The sequence below is a fragment of the Ranitomeya variabilis genome, chromosome 4 (assembly GCF_051348905.1).
Source record: "Ranitomeya variabilis isolate aRanVar5 chromosome 4, aRanVar5.hap1, whole genome shotgun sequence".
Taxonomy (NCBI): domain Eukaryota; kingdom Metazoa; phylum Chordata; class Amphibia; order Anura; family Dendrobatidae; genus Ranitomeya; species Ranitomeya variabilis.
The window spans coordinates 604,761,426-604,779,681 of record NC_135235.1 but is presented as its reverse complement, the minus strand read 5'-3'; the positions used below and the strand labels follow the sequence as shown (position 1 = coordinate 604,779,681).

At 42.5% G+C, this 18,256-nt stretch overlaps 1 protein-coding gene across 2 annotated transcripts in view; it reads left to right on the top strand.

Moving 5' to 3' along the window:
- The window catches only part of LOC143766008 (adenosine deaminase-like), a 102,187-nt gene that overhangs the window by 42,829 nt on the left and 41,102 nt on the right, over positions 1 to 18,256 (top strand). For both annotated transcript variants that reach the window (XM_077253322.1, XM_077253321.1), the window contains exons 2-3: positions 9,734 to 9,795; positions 9,874 to 9,999. In XM_077253322.1, the coding sequence (XP_077109437.1) occupies positions 9,734 to 9,795; positions 9,874 to 9,999 (188 nt within the window). The remainder of the gene's footprint in view (positions 1 to 9,733; positions 9,796 to 9,873; positions 10,000 to 18,256) is intronic.

Here is an 18,256-nt window from a genome sequence, read left to right as displayed (position 1 = left end):
CCTCACATGACTCTTTCAGCAGAAATACAGAAAAATTATAGCTCTAATAATATGGCGATGCTGTTTTTACAATAAAAAGCGATTTGATGCACCTGGTCCACCTCCTTGGCCTCTCCTCAGATCACAGTATTGTATGCCGCTGTGTATCTGAGGTCATATTAGGAAGGGCTCCTAGTTACCCCCCTCCTGGCTTTACTTAGGGCTCTGGTACAGTGGTTCCACCACCCAGCCCTTTACATTACCCTTGTGAAAATGAAAAACTTATGACAAAAACGTTTTGCTGGAGAAATTTATATTTTTCATTTTCACGGCTCAACATTATAAAATTCTGTGAAGTACCTACACTCTAAGTAAGTGTTAGGAGTCAAGATCCCACTGCTGCACAGGGGGAATATCGAACCATGTCTGCTGCGGTCTCCCGTTCTTCTCCAGCCACAGTGGAGTCTGCTCGGCAGAGATGTCAGTCCCAGCGTCTTGCTCACTCCCACTCTGTGCATAGGGTTACTGCTGCTTTTCCAGCTTCTGCCATTGAAGCCAGTGCTGGGCAGCGGTGAGCAGACACTTTTGGGACTAAGTCCTGCTTTTCCCCTTCTGAGCATGCCCAGGGCAAGATCTTCCGTTGGAGATCGAGGGTCACATGCTCAGATACTGCAGCAGATCCCATTGGTCCTCCAGGAAGGTCCTGAAGGTGCTCAACTTCTGTGGCAGCTTCCCATTGGTCCTTTTTTGGAAGGTCCTGTTCATGCTGCAGCTATATAAGCTTCGCATGACCGCACGGCCATGCGCTAGTGTAAACGTGTGTGTGTTGATGTGTGAAAGTCATTCACTAGCGCCCGACTTAGCCATTAGCACGAGACACACAATACAGCGTCTAATTGCTGTGACCGCCAGTGCGGCGCCGTGCGCTTTCACAGCGCTTTCCTGACCCAAACCTGGGTGGTTAGTGGCGTCCGCCAGTGCGGCACCGCACGCACTCTCGTGCATCTTTATTATTTCTTTCACTCTGACACCCCAGTTGTGGTGTCGAGCGCAAGAGGTCTATATAAACTCAAATCCTGTGTCTTGGGATTGAGCTCTGAGACTCCTTGCTTGCGCTCTTGGTGCGGTACCGCGGCCCTGTGACACAACAGGGTTCGCTTCCTTCACACAGGGTGAAGTTAACCCATGTGTGTATCCACATTGTACCGCCATATAGTCCGTCATTACTTGGCAGCAGGTTCCATCTCTGCCTAGTGGACCCCGGGCTGCGAACGCACGTTACTCTATCGTTCTTATTATTTGGTGCATTCCTCTAGCCCTAACAGTAAGTTCCTGTAAACGTGACATGGCCTCCGCTATCAATTCCAGCCTATTTTGCGCTCTAAAAGTCAAACAATGCTTCTTCCCTTCCTAGCCATACTGTGCACCCAAACAGTAGTTTTCCCCCACGTATGGGGTATCAGTATATTCAGGAAAAATTGCACAACAAATGAAATGTTCCATTTTCCCCTGTTACTCTTGTGAAAATGAAAAATGTGGGACGAAATCAAAATTCTTGAGGGAAAAAGTAACATTTTCAGTTTTTCCTTCCACATTGCCTTAATTCCTGTGAAGCATTTTCTGTCATATAGGCCTCTCAAAGTCACTTCACATGTGATGTGGTCCCTATAAAAATTGGTTTTGTAAATTTTGTTGGAAAATTGAGAAATTACTAAATTTTTAACCCTTCTAACTTCCCAACAATAAAAAATTATGTTTCAAATATCATGATGATGTAAAGTAAACATGTAGTATATTTAATTTCTTAATTATTTTATGTGCTATTACTCTCTGATTTAAGAGCATAAAAATTAAAAGGTTGAAAATTAGGAAATTTCCAAATTTTTCAACAAAACTCTAATAATTACACAAATAAATGCAAAAAATATTGGCCTAAATTTAACACTAATATGAAGTACAATATGTCACAGAAAAAAACAATCTCAGAATCACTGGGATGGTTGAAGCATTCCAGAGTTGTTATCTCATAAGGTGACAGTGGTCAGAATTTTAAAATTTGGCCTGTCAGAAAGGTCAAAACAGTTTGAGTGGTTTAATATTTGATTAAACTTCACTTTCTGATTAACGGAGTCAGTGATAACAACACAGCACTATAAAAAAAAAAATTCAGAATTGCATCCAGAAAGTGGGACAATTTTTTTCTCACTTGTCATCTGTATATAATCTGTATTTTCCTCAATATCTATTAATCTATAAGGCTATGTGCCCACTTTGAGGATTTTTAGCGTTTTTAAGCGTTTTTGCTGCATTTTTCCACTGCAGAAATGCTGAAAAAACGCTTACATGGCATTCTGCATTTGTTGTGCCCATAATGCTTTTCTTTCCGCAGCGGAAAAGCATTATGGGAAAAAACCGCAGCATGTTCATTAATTTTGCTAAAAATCCGTGAAAAAAAGCAACAAATACGCGCTAAAAACGCAAAAAAAACTAGAAAAATGCAAGCAGATTTCCTGCCAAGGGAGTCTGGATTTGATCAGGAAAATTCTGCATACACGTTGCAGATTTGCCTGTGAAATTTTCTGCACAGATTCTGCATCTCTTGGCAGAAAACAGGTAAAAATCTGCGCGGATTTAATGCATTTTTGATGCAGATTTTCATGCGTTTTTTTCATGCGGATTTTCATGCGCTTTTGTAAGCTAAATAGAGATTTATTATTTAACAAACAAAAAAGAATTGTGGTGTCATTTCTTGTTTGACCTCTTCATTTACATGCTCCATTGAATAATAATATTTAGATAGATAGATAGATAGATAGATAGATAGATAGATAGATAGATAGATCTAAAGATAGATACAGTGCCTTGCGAAAGTATTCGGCTCCCTGGAACTTTTCAACCTTTTCCCACGTATCATGCTTCAAAGATAAAGATACCACGTGTAAATTTTTGGTGAAGAATCAACAACAAGTGGAATACAATTGTGAAGTTGAACGAAATTTATTGGTTATTTTAAATTTTTGTGGAAATTCAAAAACTGAAAAGTGGGGCGTGCAATATTATTCGGCCCCTTTAACTTAATACTTTGTTGCGCCACCTTTTGCTGCGATTACAGCTGCAAGTCACATGGGGTATGTCTCTATCAGTTTTGTACATCAAGAGACTGAAATTCTTGCCCATTCTTCCTTGGCAAACAGCTCGAGCTCAGTGAGGTTTGATGGAGATTGTTTGTGAACAGCAGTTTTCAGCTCTTTCCAAAGATTCTCGATTGGATTGAGGTCTGGACTTTGACTTGGCCATTCTAACACCTGGGTACGTTTATTTGTGAACCATTCCATTGTTTGCTTTATGTTTGGGATCATTGTCTTGTTGGAAGACAAATCTCGTCCCAGTCTCAGGTCTTTTGCAGACTCCAACAGGTTTTCTTCAAGAATGGTCCTGTATTTGTCCCTGCTGAAGAAAAGCAGGCTCAAACAATGATGTTGCCACCACCATGTTTGACAGTGGGGATGGTGTGGTCAGGGTGATGAGTTGTGTTGCCTTTACACCAAACATATCGTTTGGCATTGTTGCCAAAAAGTTTGATTTTGGTTTCATCTGATCAGAGCACCTTCTTCCACATGTTTGTTGTGTCTCCCAGGTGGCTTGTTGCAAACTTTAAACGACACTTTTTATGGATATCTTTGAGAAATGGCTTTCTTCTTGCCACTCTTCCATAAAGGCCAGATTTGCGCAGTATACGACTGATTGTTGTCCTATGGACAGACTGTCCCACCTCACCTGTAGATCTCTGCAGTTCATCCAGAGTGATCATGGGCCTCTTGGCTGCATCTCTGATCAGTCTTCTCCTTGTTTGAGATGAAAGTTTAGAGGGACAGCCGGGTCTTGGTAGATTTGCAGTGGTATGATACTCCTTCCATTTCAATATGATCGCTTGCACAGTGCTCCTTGGGATGTTTAAAGTTTTGGAAATCATTTTTTATCCAAATCCGGCTCTAAACCTCTCCACAACAGTATCACAGACCTGCCTGTTGTGTTCCGTGGTTTTCATGATGCTCTCTCTGCTTCAAACAGAACCCTGAGACTATCACAGAGCACGTGCATTTATACGGAGACTTGATTACACACAGGTGGATTATATTTATCATCATTAGGCATTTTAGGACAACATTGGATCATTCAGAGACCCACAATGAACTTCTGGAATGAGTTTGCTGCACTGAAACTAAAGGAGCTGAATAATATTGCACGCCTCACTTTTCAGTTTTTGAATTTCACCAAAAATTTAAAATAACCAATAAATTTCGTTCAACTTCACAATTGTGTTCCACTTGTTGTTGATTCTTCACCAAAAATTTACATTTGGTATCTTTATGTTTGAAGCATGATAAGTGGGAAAAGGTTGAAAAGTTCCAGGGAGCTGAATACTTTCGCAAGGCACTGTAGATAATAGATAGACAGATAGATAGATGCTAGATCTATAGATAGATAGATATGGGATGGATAGATAGATAGATCTATAGATAGATAGATACATCTATAGATAGATGATAGATCTATAGATAGATGATAGATCTATAGATGGATCTAACTATCAGATCTATAGATAGATAGAAAGATCTATAGATAGATAGATTCATCTATAGATCTATCTATAGATCTATCATCTATCTATCTATAGATCTATCATCTATCTATAGATATATCTGTTTATCCCATATCTATCTATCAGCTATCTATCTATCTATCTATAGATCTATCATCTATCTATCTATAGATCTATCTATCTATTACATATCTATCTATAGATCTATCATCTATCTATCTATAGATCTATCTATAGGTAGATTGATAGATAGATAATACCAAGCCTGATGTTTAATAATCAACATAATAAAATGGTACATAGAGAGTTAAATAAAGACACACAAACACAAAATCTGCATTAGGCCAGGGTCACACTTGGGAGAAACTGGCACGAGTCTCACACCTCAATACCCGACCCTGCCGCCAGCACTTGGGATCAGAGCATTCAGATGCATAGAAATACATGCAGCCACACACTTTGGTCCCGAATGCCGGCGGTATTGAGGTGCGAGACTCGTGCGAGTTTCTCGCAAGTTTGACCCCGGCCTTAAACGCAATATCTGTTTAATTTAAAAAAAAATGAAAAAACAAATAACGTGGGCTCCCGGACAATTTTCTGTGCCAGAGAGGGAAAGCCAGCGACTGGGGGCCGATATTTATAGCCTAGGAAGGGGTTAATACCAATGGAGCTTCCCAGGCTATTAATATCAGCCAGCAGCTCTATATTTAGCCTTACTGGCTATTAAAATAGGAGGACCCCCCCAAAAAACGATGTGGGATCCCCATATAATTAATAGACAGAAAAGGCTATGCAGACAGCTGCGGGCTGATATTCATAGCCTAGGAAGGGACCATGGATATTGCTCCCCCTGGCTACAAACATCTGCACACAGCTGCCCCAGAAATGGCATATTTCTAAGATACGCCAGTTCCGGCACTTAGCCTCTCTCTTCCCACTGCCCTGTAGGGGTCGCATATGGGGTAATATTTGTGGGGTTGATGTCACCTTTGAATTGTAAGGTGACATCAAGCCAGCTTAGTAATGGAGAGGTGTCAGTAAGACACCTATCCATTACTAATCCTATAGATCTTAAACGGTTAACTAAACACACAGCCAGAATAAAGTAACTTAATGAAATAAAACACTACACAGTTTGCCATCTTTATTCTTACGCCTAATCCATGCAACACCCTCAATCTCCTGCAAAAAAAAAATATAATAAACCAACACTAATACTCCCTGTTCCAACTCAGTCCATTTAATAACGACTGTCCCACGACGATCAGTGTTATTACTGAGAGTTCAATGAGTTCAGGCTCTCACTTTACGGCACTGCTGTGTGGGAATTTTCCCACACAGCGTTGCCGCAAGTGACAGTATGAACTCTGCTGAACTCACATCGGGGGAGGGATACAGTGCGGAGCATTATCTCCTGTCATTGTATCACCGGAGCCCCTGGAGAGCAGTCACATCTGCTGATGTGACAGCTCTCCATGGGAGATCATCGTGGGACACTCGTTATTAAATGGATTACATCGGAACAGGGAGTATACTGTTGGTTTATTTTATTTATTTTTTTACAGGTGATCGAGGGCGTTGGGGACTAGGTGATTGGTAATTTAATAGTAACCATTAGACCATGTTCACACGTTCAATATTCGGTCAGTATTTTACATCAGTATCTGTAAGTCAAAATCAGAAACAGTCAGAGGAAAAGTATAATAGAAACATGTCACCACTTTCCACTATTTATCTCCCACTCCTGGTTTTGGCTTTCAAATACTGAGGTAAAATGCTGAACGTGCGAACGTGGCCTTTAGCTCATTGTGCCTCTATGTTCCTTTCAAAATCAAGTCATCTGATAAAGAAAAGGGGGCGCCCAAATTTTGCAACAGTTTCAGTTTGATCAATCAGGTCCAAAGTATCTGCACTGTTCTAAAATGGTGCTGGCTCCTCACATTTGTGTGCACTACGCCCTCACATATACAGTACAGACCAAAAGTTTGGACACACCTTCTCATTTAAAGATTTTTCTGTATTTTTATGACTATGAAAATTGTACATTCACACTGAAGGCATGAAAACTATGAATTAACACATGTGGAATTATATACTTAACAAAAAAGTGTGAAACAACTGAAAATATGTCTTATATTCTAGGTTCTTCAAAGTAGCCACCTTTTGCTTTGATGACTGCTTTGCACACTCTTGGCATTCTCTTGATGAGCTTCAAGAGGTAGTCATTGGGAATGTTCTTCCAGCAATCTTGAAGGAGTTCCCAGAGATGCTTAGCACTTGTTGTTGGCTTCACTCTGCGGTCCAACTCACCCCAAACCATCTCGATTGGGTTCAGGTCTGGTGACTGTGGAGGCCAGGTCATCTGGCCTAGCATCCCATCACTCTCCTTCTTGGTCAAATAGCCCTTACACAGCCTGGAGGTGTGTTTGGGGTCATTGTCCTGTTGAAAAATAAATGATGGTCCAACTAAACGCAAACCGGATGGAATAGCATGCCGCTGCAAGATGCTGTGGTAGCCATGCTGGTTCAGTATGCCTTCAATTTTGAATAAATTCCCAACAGTGTCACAAGCAAAGCACCATCACACCTTCTCCTCCATGCTTCACGGTGGGAACCAGGTATCTAGAGTCCATCCGTTCACCTTTTCTGCGTCGCACAAAGATACGGTGGTTAGAACCAAAGATCTCGAATTTGGCCTCATCAGACCAAAGCATAGATTTCCACTGGTCTAATGTCCATTCCTTGTGTTCTTTATCCCAAACAAGTCTCTTCTGCTTGTTGCCTGTCCTTAGCAGTGGTTTCCTAGCAGCTATTTTACCATGAAGGCCTGCTGCACAAAGTCTCCTCTTAACAGTTGTTGTAGAGATGTGTCTGCTGCTAGAACTCTGCGTGGCATTGACCTGGTCTCTAATCTGAGCTGCTGTTAACCTGCGATTTCTGAGGCTGGTGACTCCGATAAACTTATCCTCAGAAGCATAGGTTACTCTTGGTCTTCCTTTCCTGGGGAGGTCCTCATGTGAGCCAGTTTCTTTGTAGCGCTTGATGGTTTTTGCCGCTGCACTTGGGGACACTTTCAAAGTTTTCCCAATTTTTCGGACTGACTGACCATCATTTCTTAAAGTATGGCCACTCGTTTTTCTTTACTTATCTGCTTTTTTCTTGCCATAATACAAATTCTAACAGTCTATTCAGTAGGACTATCAGCTGTGTATCCACCAGACTTATGCATAACACAACTGATGATCCCAACACCATTTAGAAGGCAAGAAATCCCACTTATTAAACCTGACAGGGCACAAATGCCTGTGAAGTGAAAACCATTCCCGGTGACAACCTCTTGAAGCTCATCAAGAGAAGTTGACATGCCCACAAGGCTGTGGAGTACTCGGAACCGGGTCCTGCGGTTCACAGGGGGGATGTCACGGTGGCGACCCAGTCCGTGCCCTGGGCATCAACGTTAAAGGGAAAGGTCTTTAAAGGGAATAATGTTTATGTTTATGACGCCACCTGTGGTATTCGGTCAGTGGGGACCGACGCTGCTTTAGGGGGTCCTCTGGGGTAATATTATGGCAGCTAGATGGTATAACTTCCCACAGGTGAAGTATATCCCCAGGGCTCCCAGTGGTGTAGATGGAAGATGGTGAGGAGTACAGTAAAGAATGAGGACACAAGTTTGCAGTCTCTTTACCTTGGTTTACTGAAGGCTTCAGCATCCACAGTCCAGAGCATCAGATCACAGGGCAGGCAGGGTCTGGACGGCAAGTTAGGGGTCCCCTTGTCCAGGTGGAAATCAAAAGCCTTCCTCTAGCGCCGTGATGGTGTAGTCCCTTACTGCTTAAAGCTACACATAAGGTCCTCACAGATGTTATCTCTCTTTCTGTCCCCCGGGTAGGATAGGACATAACCCGTATGACTGGTGGCTTGAGGCTGTTTATAGAGACTCTAGCATGCCCCGGCCTCTGAGGGGTGCCATCGTGCCTCCAGGGTGTTAGGTCGGACAGGTAACATAAAGTTCAGCTGTCCTGCCGGTCTCTGATGTAAGTCATAGAGTGCCTTATGATCCTCGGTGTTCCTGCTACCGGTTCCTGCGCCTCAGAAGGAGGCAGCCTGCTCGGGGCTGGTCTCCCTCTGATATCCACTCCTGTGCTTTGCTCTCCTGCACGCTCTCTGCAATCAATTTGGCTTTCTCAGTGTCTCTTTCCAGGAATTGCTGCACTGGGGCCACGCAGCTCCGTAAAACCTTCCGCTTTGCCTCAGACTGATCCAGTCTTTTCCGTGGCAAGTACTGACTGTCCTTTCCCTACAGACTAGCAGTTATATATATATATATATATATATATATATATATATATATATAGGGAGTCACCTAGCAAATAGGATCAAAAGCTCCCCCCGGTGGCCTGGAGTGTGAATGCGTTGCATGTTTGTGGTACCTGGTTGTAGTTATCCCTTCTTGCCTTCAAGCGTAACATCGCTCTCCCCATGAGGAAAGCAATGCTACTGTGACGACCAGGACCCTGGGGCGCCACAAATGCCAAGAGTGTGCAAGGCAGTCATCAAAGCAAAAGGTGGCTCCTTTGAAGAACCTAGAATATAAGACATAATTTCAGTCGTTTCACACTTTTTTGTTAAGTATATAATTCCACATGTGTTAATTCAAAGTTTTGATGCCTTCAGTGTGAATGTACAATTCTCATAGTCATGAAAATACAGCAAAATCTTTAAATGAGAAGGTGTGTTCAAACTTTTGGTCTGTACTGTATGTGCTCCACCTCCTCACCTGTATGTGCGCTACCTTCTCACATGTATGTGTGCTACCTTCTCACATGTATGCGCACTACCCCCTCACGTGTACGTGAGCCACCACTTCACATGTACACGCACCACCCATCACATGTACGCACGCCAGTCTCTCAACTCTACGCATGCCATCCTCTCAACTGTATGCACATCACTCCCTCAGCTATACACGCTACCCCCTCACACGCAACAACATCACATGTACGCGTGCTACCCCCTCATATGTATGTGTGCTACTCGCTCATGTACGTGCGCTACCCCCTCACATGTACATGCACTACCACTTAATGTATTTCTGCAGCTTCTTACAAACATTTGCACACATGGGCTAAACCTTGTACTTTTGTTTAGGTTGAACTTCATATTCATCTTGATGCAACCATACGACCTGAAACTATTTTGCATTTTGCCAGGTAACTTTTTCACTTTTTTGCTTTCCATCCTTAATATAACAAAAAATAAGCTTCTTTCTTTGTTTGTTTTGTCCCAAGAAAGAAAAAACTGCAGTCACCATGGTTTGAAAATCATGAAACTCTCCTGAACAAGGTTGTTTGCGCTAAGCAGGGAAGCCTCACAGAATTTCTCTCCAAGTTTCATTACTACATGCCAGCAGTGGTGTAAGTTGAGTCTCACATTTCTTGTGCTTTGTTCATATGATTCTGCAGGCTTGTTCATTGTCTTTCTTACACTTTTTCTCAGATCTGGATAAGTTTACATATTTCTTTGACTTCATATCATTCCATTTATACATCTTAATACCGGAGCAGTGTGTAAGAAAAAAATTGTTACATGAAGATTCTGCTATTTCAAGAATGTCTGTCAGTCCAAATATAAACTGTGCAGGAGGTGTGGGTTAAATCCTTAATGATGAAGTTCCAAGGATAATAAATTTAAAAGGTGGTTTATTCAACGCGTTTCAAGGTCAGTGCGACCTCTTCTTCAGAAAATTCCACATACAACATACAGATACAACGTGCTTACATTGTTTAAATACCAACAGAGTTAAAAAAAAAAAAAGTCCAGATGGTCAGATGACATATGGTGTCAAAGTTCATGGTTCACAAAAGGTTAATACAACTTTGTTGGCACAGAATTCATTGAATGATAATCTTGCATTAATTTATATTTACAGGATATTAAATTAAAAGAGATGGTAATCAGTTGGTTAAGTTAATAGGTTAAATGTCTCTTCAATGAAAAAAAGCAAAAAAGAAAAAAGAGCAGGATAGCTGCTAAGAACCTGTGAGATGAGATTCCCCAGTTACCAAGGTCTGCTGCATAATGCCCAGGTTACTGAGCCACACCTTTCCTTTCTTTGCATATAAAAGCTATTCCACCTTAAACAAAAAATGTATTATTAAAAAAAGAAATCTTTTATTATTAAAACAACTACTAAAAAATAGATAAAAAAAATATATATATAAATTCCTGGACAGATTGTCTCTATTTCTCTTTTGGGGTTGTTCCATTCTATAACATCGGGATTTTATTTTTTTTTTTTATTTTTTTTTTTTCTTCCTTCACTTTTACCAAGGCAAACATTGGAAGTAATTTAACTCAGTTGGGAGCGACATGGCACTGAGCTCAAAGCAAAAAAATAAATAAATAAAAATATATATGTCCACACTCCAATCCAGGAGATCGACACCAATACAAACCAATCATCAACCACATGTGGTGTCGATCTCCTGGATTGGAGTGTGGACATATATATATATATATTTTTTTTTGCTTTGAGCTCAGTGCCATGTCGCTCCCAATTGAGTTAAATTACTTCCAATGTTTGCCTTGGTAAAAGTGAGGGAAGAAAAAAAAAAAAAAAAAAAATCCCGATGTTATAGAATGGAACAACCCCAAAAGAGAAATAGAGACAATCTGTCCAGGAATTTATATATATATTTTTTTAATCTATTTTTTAGTAGTTGTTTTAATAATAAAAGATTTCTTTTTTTAATAATACATTTTTTGTTTAAGGTGGAATAGCTGTTATATGCAAAGAAAGGAAAGGTGTGGCTCAGTAACCTGGGCATTATGCAGCAGACCTTGGTAACTGGGGAATCTCTTCTCACAGGTTCTTATCAGCTATCCTCCTCTTTTTTCTTTTTTGCTTTTTTTCATTGAAGAGACATTTAACCTATTAACTTAACCAACTGATTACCATCTCTTTTAATTTAATATCCTGTAAATATAAATTAATGCAAGATTATTATTCAATGAATTCTGTGCCAACAAAGTTGTATTAACCTTTTGTGAACCATGAACTTTGACACCATATGTCATCTGACCATCTGGACTTTTTTTTTTTTAACTCTGTTGGAATTTAAACAATGTAAGCACGTTGTATCTGTATGTTGTATGTGGAATTTTCTGAAGAAGAGGTCGCACTGACCTTGAAACGCGTTGAATAAACCACCTTTTAAATTTATTATCCTTGGAACTTCATCATTAAGGCAGCGCGGATTTAACCCACACCTCCTGCACAGTTTATATTGTCATACGGCCGTTGATCGGCTTGTGGATCTGCAGCAGCCGAAATCGCTACATGCTCTTCATTCAGCAAAATCAGGTGAGCAATTCTAAGAAAGCTCTCTTGGTTATCTAAAGGATAAGACCCTATTTTGCGCTTTGTGTCTCCATTTTTTTTCCTATAGCTGTCAGTCCAAATAAAACTTCGGGTGGCATTCAAAGCAGTAGGATACCTAAAAAAAATAAAATATAATTGCGTCCTGTGCCATGGTGGTAGGAGATGGCTGGAAGTAGCCATAACACAGAAATGCCCTGACTTTTTTTTAAGTAATCCTTTCAGCATTCTCCTTTGCAACTTGACCAACATCTACTGGCACTTATGTCATTATAAGCTGCATTATCAGGGTTGTTTCAGGTGTATCTAAAGGGTATTTCATAAACTTCTGATAGATGTCAATCCTATCTCAGTGCTATGAGAGCTCTGAATCCAGCTGAGAGTATTTGCTCATCTGTGTTCAGAAGTAGTGATGAGCGAATTTACTCGTTGTTCGAGAATTCCCGAGCACGCTCGGGTGTCCTCCGAGTATATTTTAGTGCTCTGAGATTTAGTTTTCATCACCTCAGCTGATTGATTTACAGTTATTAGCCAGGCTAAGTACATGTGGGGGTGCCTGGTTGCTAGGAATCCCCACATGTAATCAAGCAGGCTAGTAGCTGTAAATCATCCAGCTGCGGCGAAAAAAACTAAATCTCCGGGCACTAAAAAATACTAAAGGACACCTGAGCATACTCGGGAAATCCCGAGTAACGAGTATATAATCGCTCATCACTATTCAGAACTGAATGGAAAGAGATGGTGCATGCGCCACAACCTCTCCACTTACTTGTGGTTGGAACTGGGAGATAGGCAGGTCCCAGAACTGACAGTCACATCTGTCATGATTCCCCAATGGCATGGGAACATCAGAAACACAAAATAACAGACTAGCCCTCGGGTGATGGAAACTCAAGCTGACCGTGACCTAAATCTACCACACAACTAACAGTAGCCAGGAAGCATTCCTACGGCTGCCTAGATGCCATGCGCCAGCCGGAGAACTAACTACGCCTGGAAGAGGAAGGAACAGACCTGGCTTACCTCTAGTGAAATTCCCCAAAGATGATAGTAGCCCCCACATATATTAACGGTGAGTTCAGAGGAAAAGACATACACAGTATGAAGGTAGATTTAGCAAAGCGAGGTCCACTTACTAGATAGAGGAAGGATACAAAAGAGGACTTCACGGTCAGCTGAAAAACCCTTTCAAAAACCCATCCTGAAATTACTTTAAGACTCCTGTGTCAACTCATGACACAGGAGTGGCAATTTCAGTCCACAAGAGCTTCCAGTAACAGGAAATGACAAACTGTAAACTGGACAAAAAATACAAAACAAAAAGAACAAGAGTCCACTTAGCTGATCAGCAGACTGGTAGCAGGAACATGCAACTGAAAGACTCAGGTTACAATGATGACCGGCAAGGAAGTGACTGGAGAGCAAGGCTAAATAGGGAACTCCCAAAACTGATGGAAGCAGGTGAGCTGAGGCAGAAAAGAACACACAAGTCTCCAGTACCACCAGCCACCACTAGGGGAGCCCAAAAAGCGGATCACAACAGTACCCCCCCCCTTAAGGAGGGGGCACCGAACCCTCACAAGAACCGCCAGGGCGACCTGGATGAGCCCTATGAAAGGCACGAACCAAATCCGAGGCATGAACATCAGAGGCAGTTACCCAATAATTATCTTCCTGACCATAGCCCTTCCATTTAACCAGATACTGGAGTCTCCGCCTGGAAATACGGGAGTCCAAGATCTTCTCTATAACGTACTCCAATTCACCCTCAACCAGCACAGGAGCAGGAGGCTCAGCAGAAGGAACCACCGGCACCTCGTATCTCCGCAACAACGACCGATGGAACACATTATGGATAGCGAAAGATGCCGGGAGGTCCAAACGAAAGGAAACAGGGTTAATAATCTCCAAAATCCTATAGGGACCGATGAACCGAGGCTTAAATTTAGGAGAAGAAACCCTCATTGGGACAAAACGGGAAGACAACCACACCAAGTCCCCAACACGAAGGCGAGGACCAACCCGACGCTGGCGGTTAGCAAACCGCTGAGTCCTCTCCTGGGACAAATTCAAATTGTCCACCACTTGTTCCCAAATCCGATACAACCGATCCACCACAGCATCTACTCCAGGACAATCCGAAGACTCCGCCTGACCAGAAGAAAAACGGGGATGAAACCCCGAATTGCAAAAGAAAGGGGAAACCAAAGTGGCCGAACTAGCCCGATTATTAAGAGCAAACTCCGCCAACGGCAAAAAGGCAACCCAATCATCCTGATCCGCAGACACAAAACACCTCAAATACGTCTCCAAAGTCTGATTAGTTCGCTCCGTCTGGCCATTAGTCTGAGGATGGAAGGCAGACGAAAAAGACAAATCAATGCCCAACCTGGCACAGAATGCCCGCCAAAATCTAGAAACGAACTGGGTACCCCTATCAGAAACGATATTTTCAGGAATACCATGCAAGCGAACCACATTTTGAAAAAACAAAGGAACCAACTCAGACGAGGAAGGCAACTTCGGCAATGGCACCAAATGAACCATCTTAGAAAAACGGTCACACACCACCCAGATAACAGACATCCTCTGAGAGACAGGAAGATCAGAAATAAAGTCCATCGAGATGTGCGTCCAAGGCCTCTTCGGAATAGGCAAGGGCAACAACAACCCGCTAGCCCTAGAACAACAAGGCTTGGCCCGAGCACACACATCACAAGACTGCACAAAAACACGCACATCTCGAGACAGAGATGGCCACCAGAAGGATCTAGCCACCAAATCCCTGGTACCAAAAATTCCAGGATGACCCGCCAGCGTAGAAGAATGAACCTCCGAGATGACTCTACTGGTCCAATCATCAGGAACAAACAGTCTACCAGGTGGACAGCGATCAGGTCTATCCGCCTGAAACTCTTGCAAAGCACGTCGCAGATCTGGGGAAATAGCGGATAATATCACCCCATCCTTAAGGATACCTGTAGGTTCCGAATCACCAGGGGAATCAGGCTCAAAACTCCTAGAAAGGGCATCTGCCTTCACATTCTTAGAACCTCGTAGATATGAGACCACAAAATTAAACCGAGAGAAAAACAACGACCAGCGCGCCTGTCTAGGATTCAGGCGCCTGGCAGACTCAAGATAAATCAGATTCTTGTGATCAGTCAAAACCACCACCTGATGTCTAGCACCCTCAAGCCAATGACGCCACTCCTCAAATGCCCACTTCATGGCCAAAAGCTCCCAATTACCGACATCATAATTTCTTTCGGCGGCAGAAAATTTTCGAGAAAAGAACGCACAAGGTCTCATCACTGAGCAATCGGAACTTTTCTGCGACAAAACCGCCCCCGCTCCGATCTCGGAAGCATCGACCTCAACCTGAAAGGGGAGAGAGACATCAGGCTGGCGCAACACAGGGGCAGACGAAAAGCGGCGCTTAAGTTCCCGAAAGGCCTCCACAGCGGCAGAGGACCAATTGGCAACATCAGCACCCTTCTTAGTCAAATCCGTAAGAGGCTTAGCAACACCAGAAAAACCAGTTATAAATCGACGATAAAAATTAGCAAAGCCCAAGAACTTCTGAAGACCCTTTAGAGAAGTAGGCTGCGTCCAGTCACAAATAGCCCGAACCTTGACAGGGTCCATCTCAACAGAAGAAGGGGAAAAAATGTACCCTAAAAAGGAAATCTTTTGAACCCCAAAAACACACTTAGAACCCTTTACACACAGAGAATTCTCCCGCAAGACCTGAAAAACCCTCCTGACCTGCTGAACATGAGACTCCCAGTCCTCAGAAAAAATCAAAATATCGTCCAAATACACAATCATAAATTTATCCAGATATTCACGGAAAATATCATGCATAAAGGACTGAAAAACTGAAGGTGCATTAGAAAGGCCGAAAGGCATTACTAAATACTCAAAGTGGCCCTCAGGCGTATTAAATGCGGTTTTCCACTCATCCCCTTGCTTAATTTGCACCAAATTATACGCCCCACGGAGATCAATCTTGGAGAACCACTTAGCCCCCCTTATGCGAGCAAACAAATCAGTAAGCAGCGGCAACGGATACTGATATTTGACAGTAATTTTATTCAGGAGTCGATAATCAATACAAGGCCTCAGCGAGCCATCCTTTTTAGAGACAAAGAAAAACCCAGCTCCTAAAGGTGATGAAGAAGGACGAATATGTCCCTTTTCCAGGGACTCCTTAACATACTCTCGCATGGCAGCATGCTCAGGTACAGATAGGTTAAACAAACGACCCTTTGGAAATTTACTGCCTGGAATCAGATCTATGGCGCAATCACACTCTCTGTGGGGAGGGAGAGAACCAATTTTAGGCTCTTCAAAAATATCCCCAAAATCCGACAAAAATGCCGGAACCTCAGAGGGAATAGATGACGAGATAGAAACCAAAGGTATGTCCCCATGAGCCCCCCGACATTCCCAGCTTAACACAGACATAGTTTTCCAGTCCAGTACTGGGTTATGAGATTGCAACCATGGTAATCCAAGCACTAACACATCATGTAAATTATGCAACACGAGGAAGCGAATCATCTCCTGATGGTCTGGAGTCATACGCATAGTCTCTTGCGTCCAGAACTGTGGTCTATTACAAGCCAGAGGTGTAGAATCAATACCCTTCAGAGGTATAGGAACTTCCAGAGGCTCCAAATCAAACCCACAGCGCCTGGCGAAGGACCAATCCATGAGACTCAGAGCGGCGCCAGAGTCCACATAGGCATCCACGGTAATAACTGATAATGAACAAATCAGAGTTACAGACAGAAGAAATTTAGACTGTAAAGTGCCAATAGAAACAGACTTGTCAACCTTCCTAGTACGTTTAGAGCATGCTGATATAACATGCGCGGAATCACCACAGTAGAAGCACAAGCCATTTTTGCGCCTATAATTCTGCCGCTCGCTTCTTGACAGAATTCTGTCACATTGCATTTTCTCTGGCGTCCCTTCAGAAGATACCGCCAAATGGTGCACGGGTTTGCGCTCCCGCAAACGCCGATCAATCTGAATCGCCATTGTGATGGACTCATTCAGACCTGTGGGCGTAGGAAACCCCACCATGACATCCTTAACGGCATCAGAAAGGCCTTCTCTGAAAATTGCCGCTAGGGCACACTCATTCCACTGAGTAAGCACAGACCATTTACGAAATTTTTGGCAGTATATCTCAGCTTCATCTTGCCCTTGAGACAGGGCTATTAAAGCTTTTTCAGCTTGAATCTCCAAATTAGGTTCCTCATACAGCAACCCTAAAGCCAGAAAAAACGCATCCACATTGAGCAACGCAGGATCCCCTGGTGTCAATGAAAATGCCCAATTTTGAGGGTCACCTCGCAGCAAAGAAATCACAATCTTAACCTGCTGAACAGGATCTCCAGAGGAGTGAGGTCTGAGAGAAAGGAATAATTTACAATTACATTTGAAATTCAGAAACCGAGATCTATCTCCGGAAAATACCTCTGGTGTAGGAATCTTAGGTTCAGAAATAGGAGTACGTATAACATAATCTTGTAAATTCTGAACCTTCGTAGCAAGATTATTTAAACCTGCAGCCAAACTCTGAGAGTCCATCCTTAAACCGGAGAGATCAGAGCCATTCAAGGATTAGAAGGAGTGAAAGGCAAGGCTGTAAATAGAGCAGAAATACAACTGAGCCAACTAAGTAGCAAACATGTGAGGGAAAAAAAAAAAAAAATCTACAGACTTCTTTTACTCTCCTTTCTTCTGCCAATTACTTTAACAGGGTCCGGTCATACTGTCATGATTCCCCAATGGCATGGGAACATCAGAAACACAAAATAACAGACTAGCCCTCGGGTGATGGAAACTCAAGCTGACCGTGACCTAAATCTACCACACAACTAACAGTAGCCAGGAAGCATTCCTACGGCTGCCTAGATGCCATGCGCCAGCTGGAGAACTAACTACGCCTAGAAGAGGAAGGAACAGACCTGGCTTACCTCTAGTGAAATTCCCCAAAGATGATAGTAACCCCCCCATATATTAACGGTGAGTTCAGAGGAAAAGACATACACAGTATGAAGGTAGATTTAGCAAAGCGAGGTCCACTTACTAGATAGAGGAAGGATACAAAAGAGGACTTCACGGTCAGCTGAAAAACCCTTTCAAAAACCCATCCTGAAATTACTTTAAGACTCCTGTGTCAACTCATGACACAGGAGTGGCAATTTCAGTCCACAAGAGCTTCCAGTAACAGGAAATGACAAACTGTAAACTGGACAAAAAATACAAAACAAAAA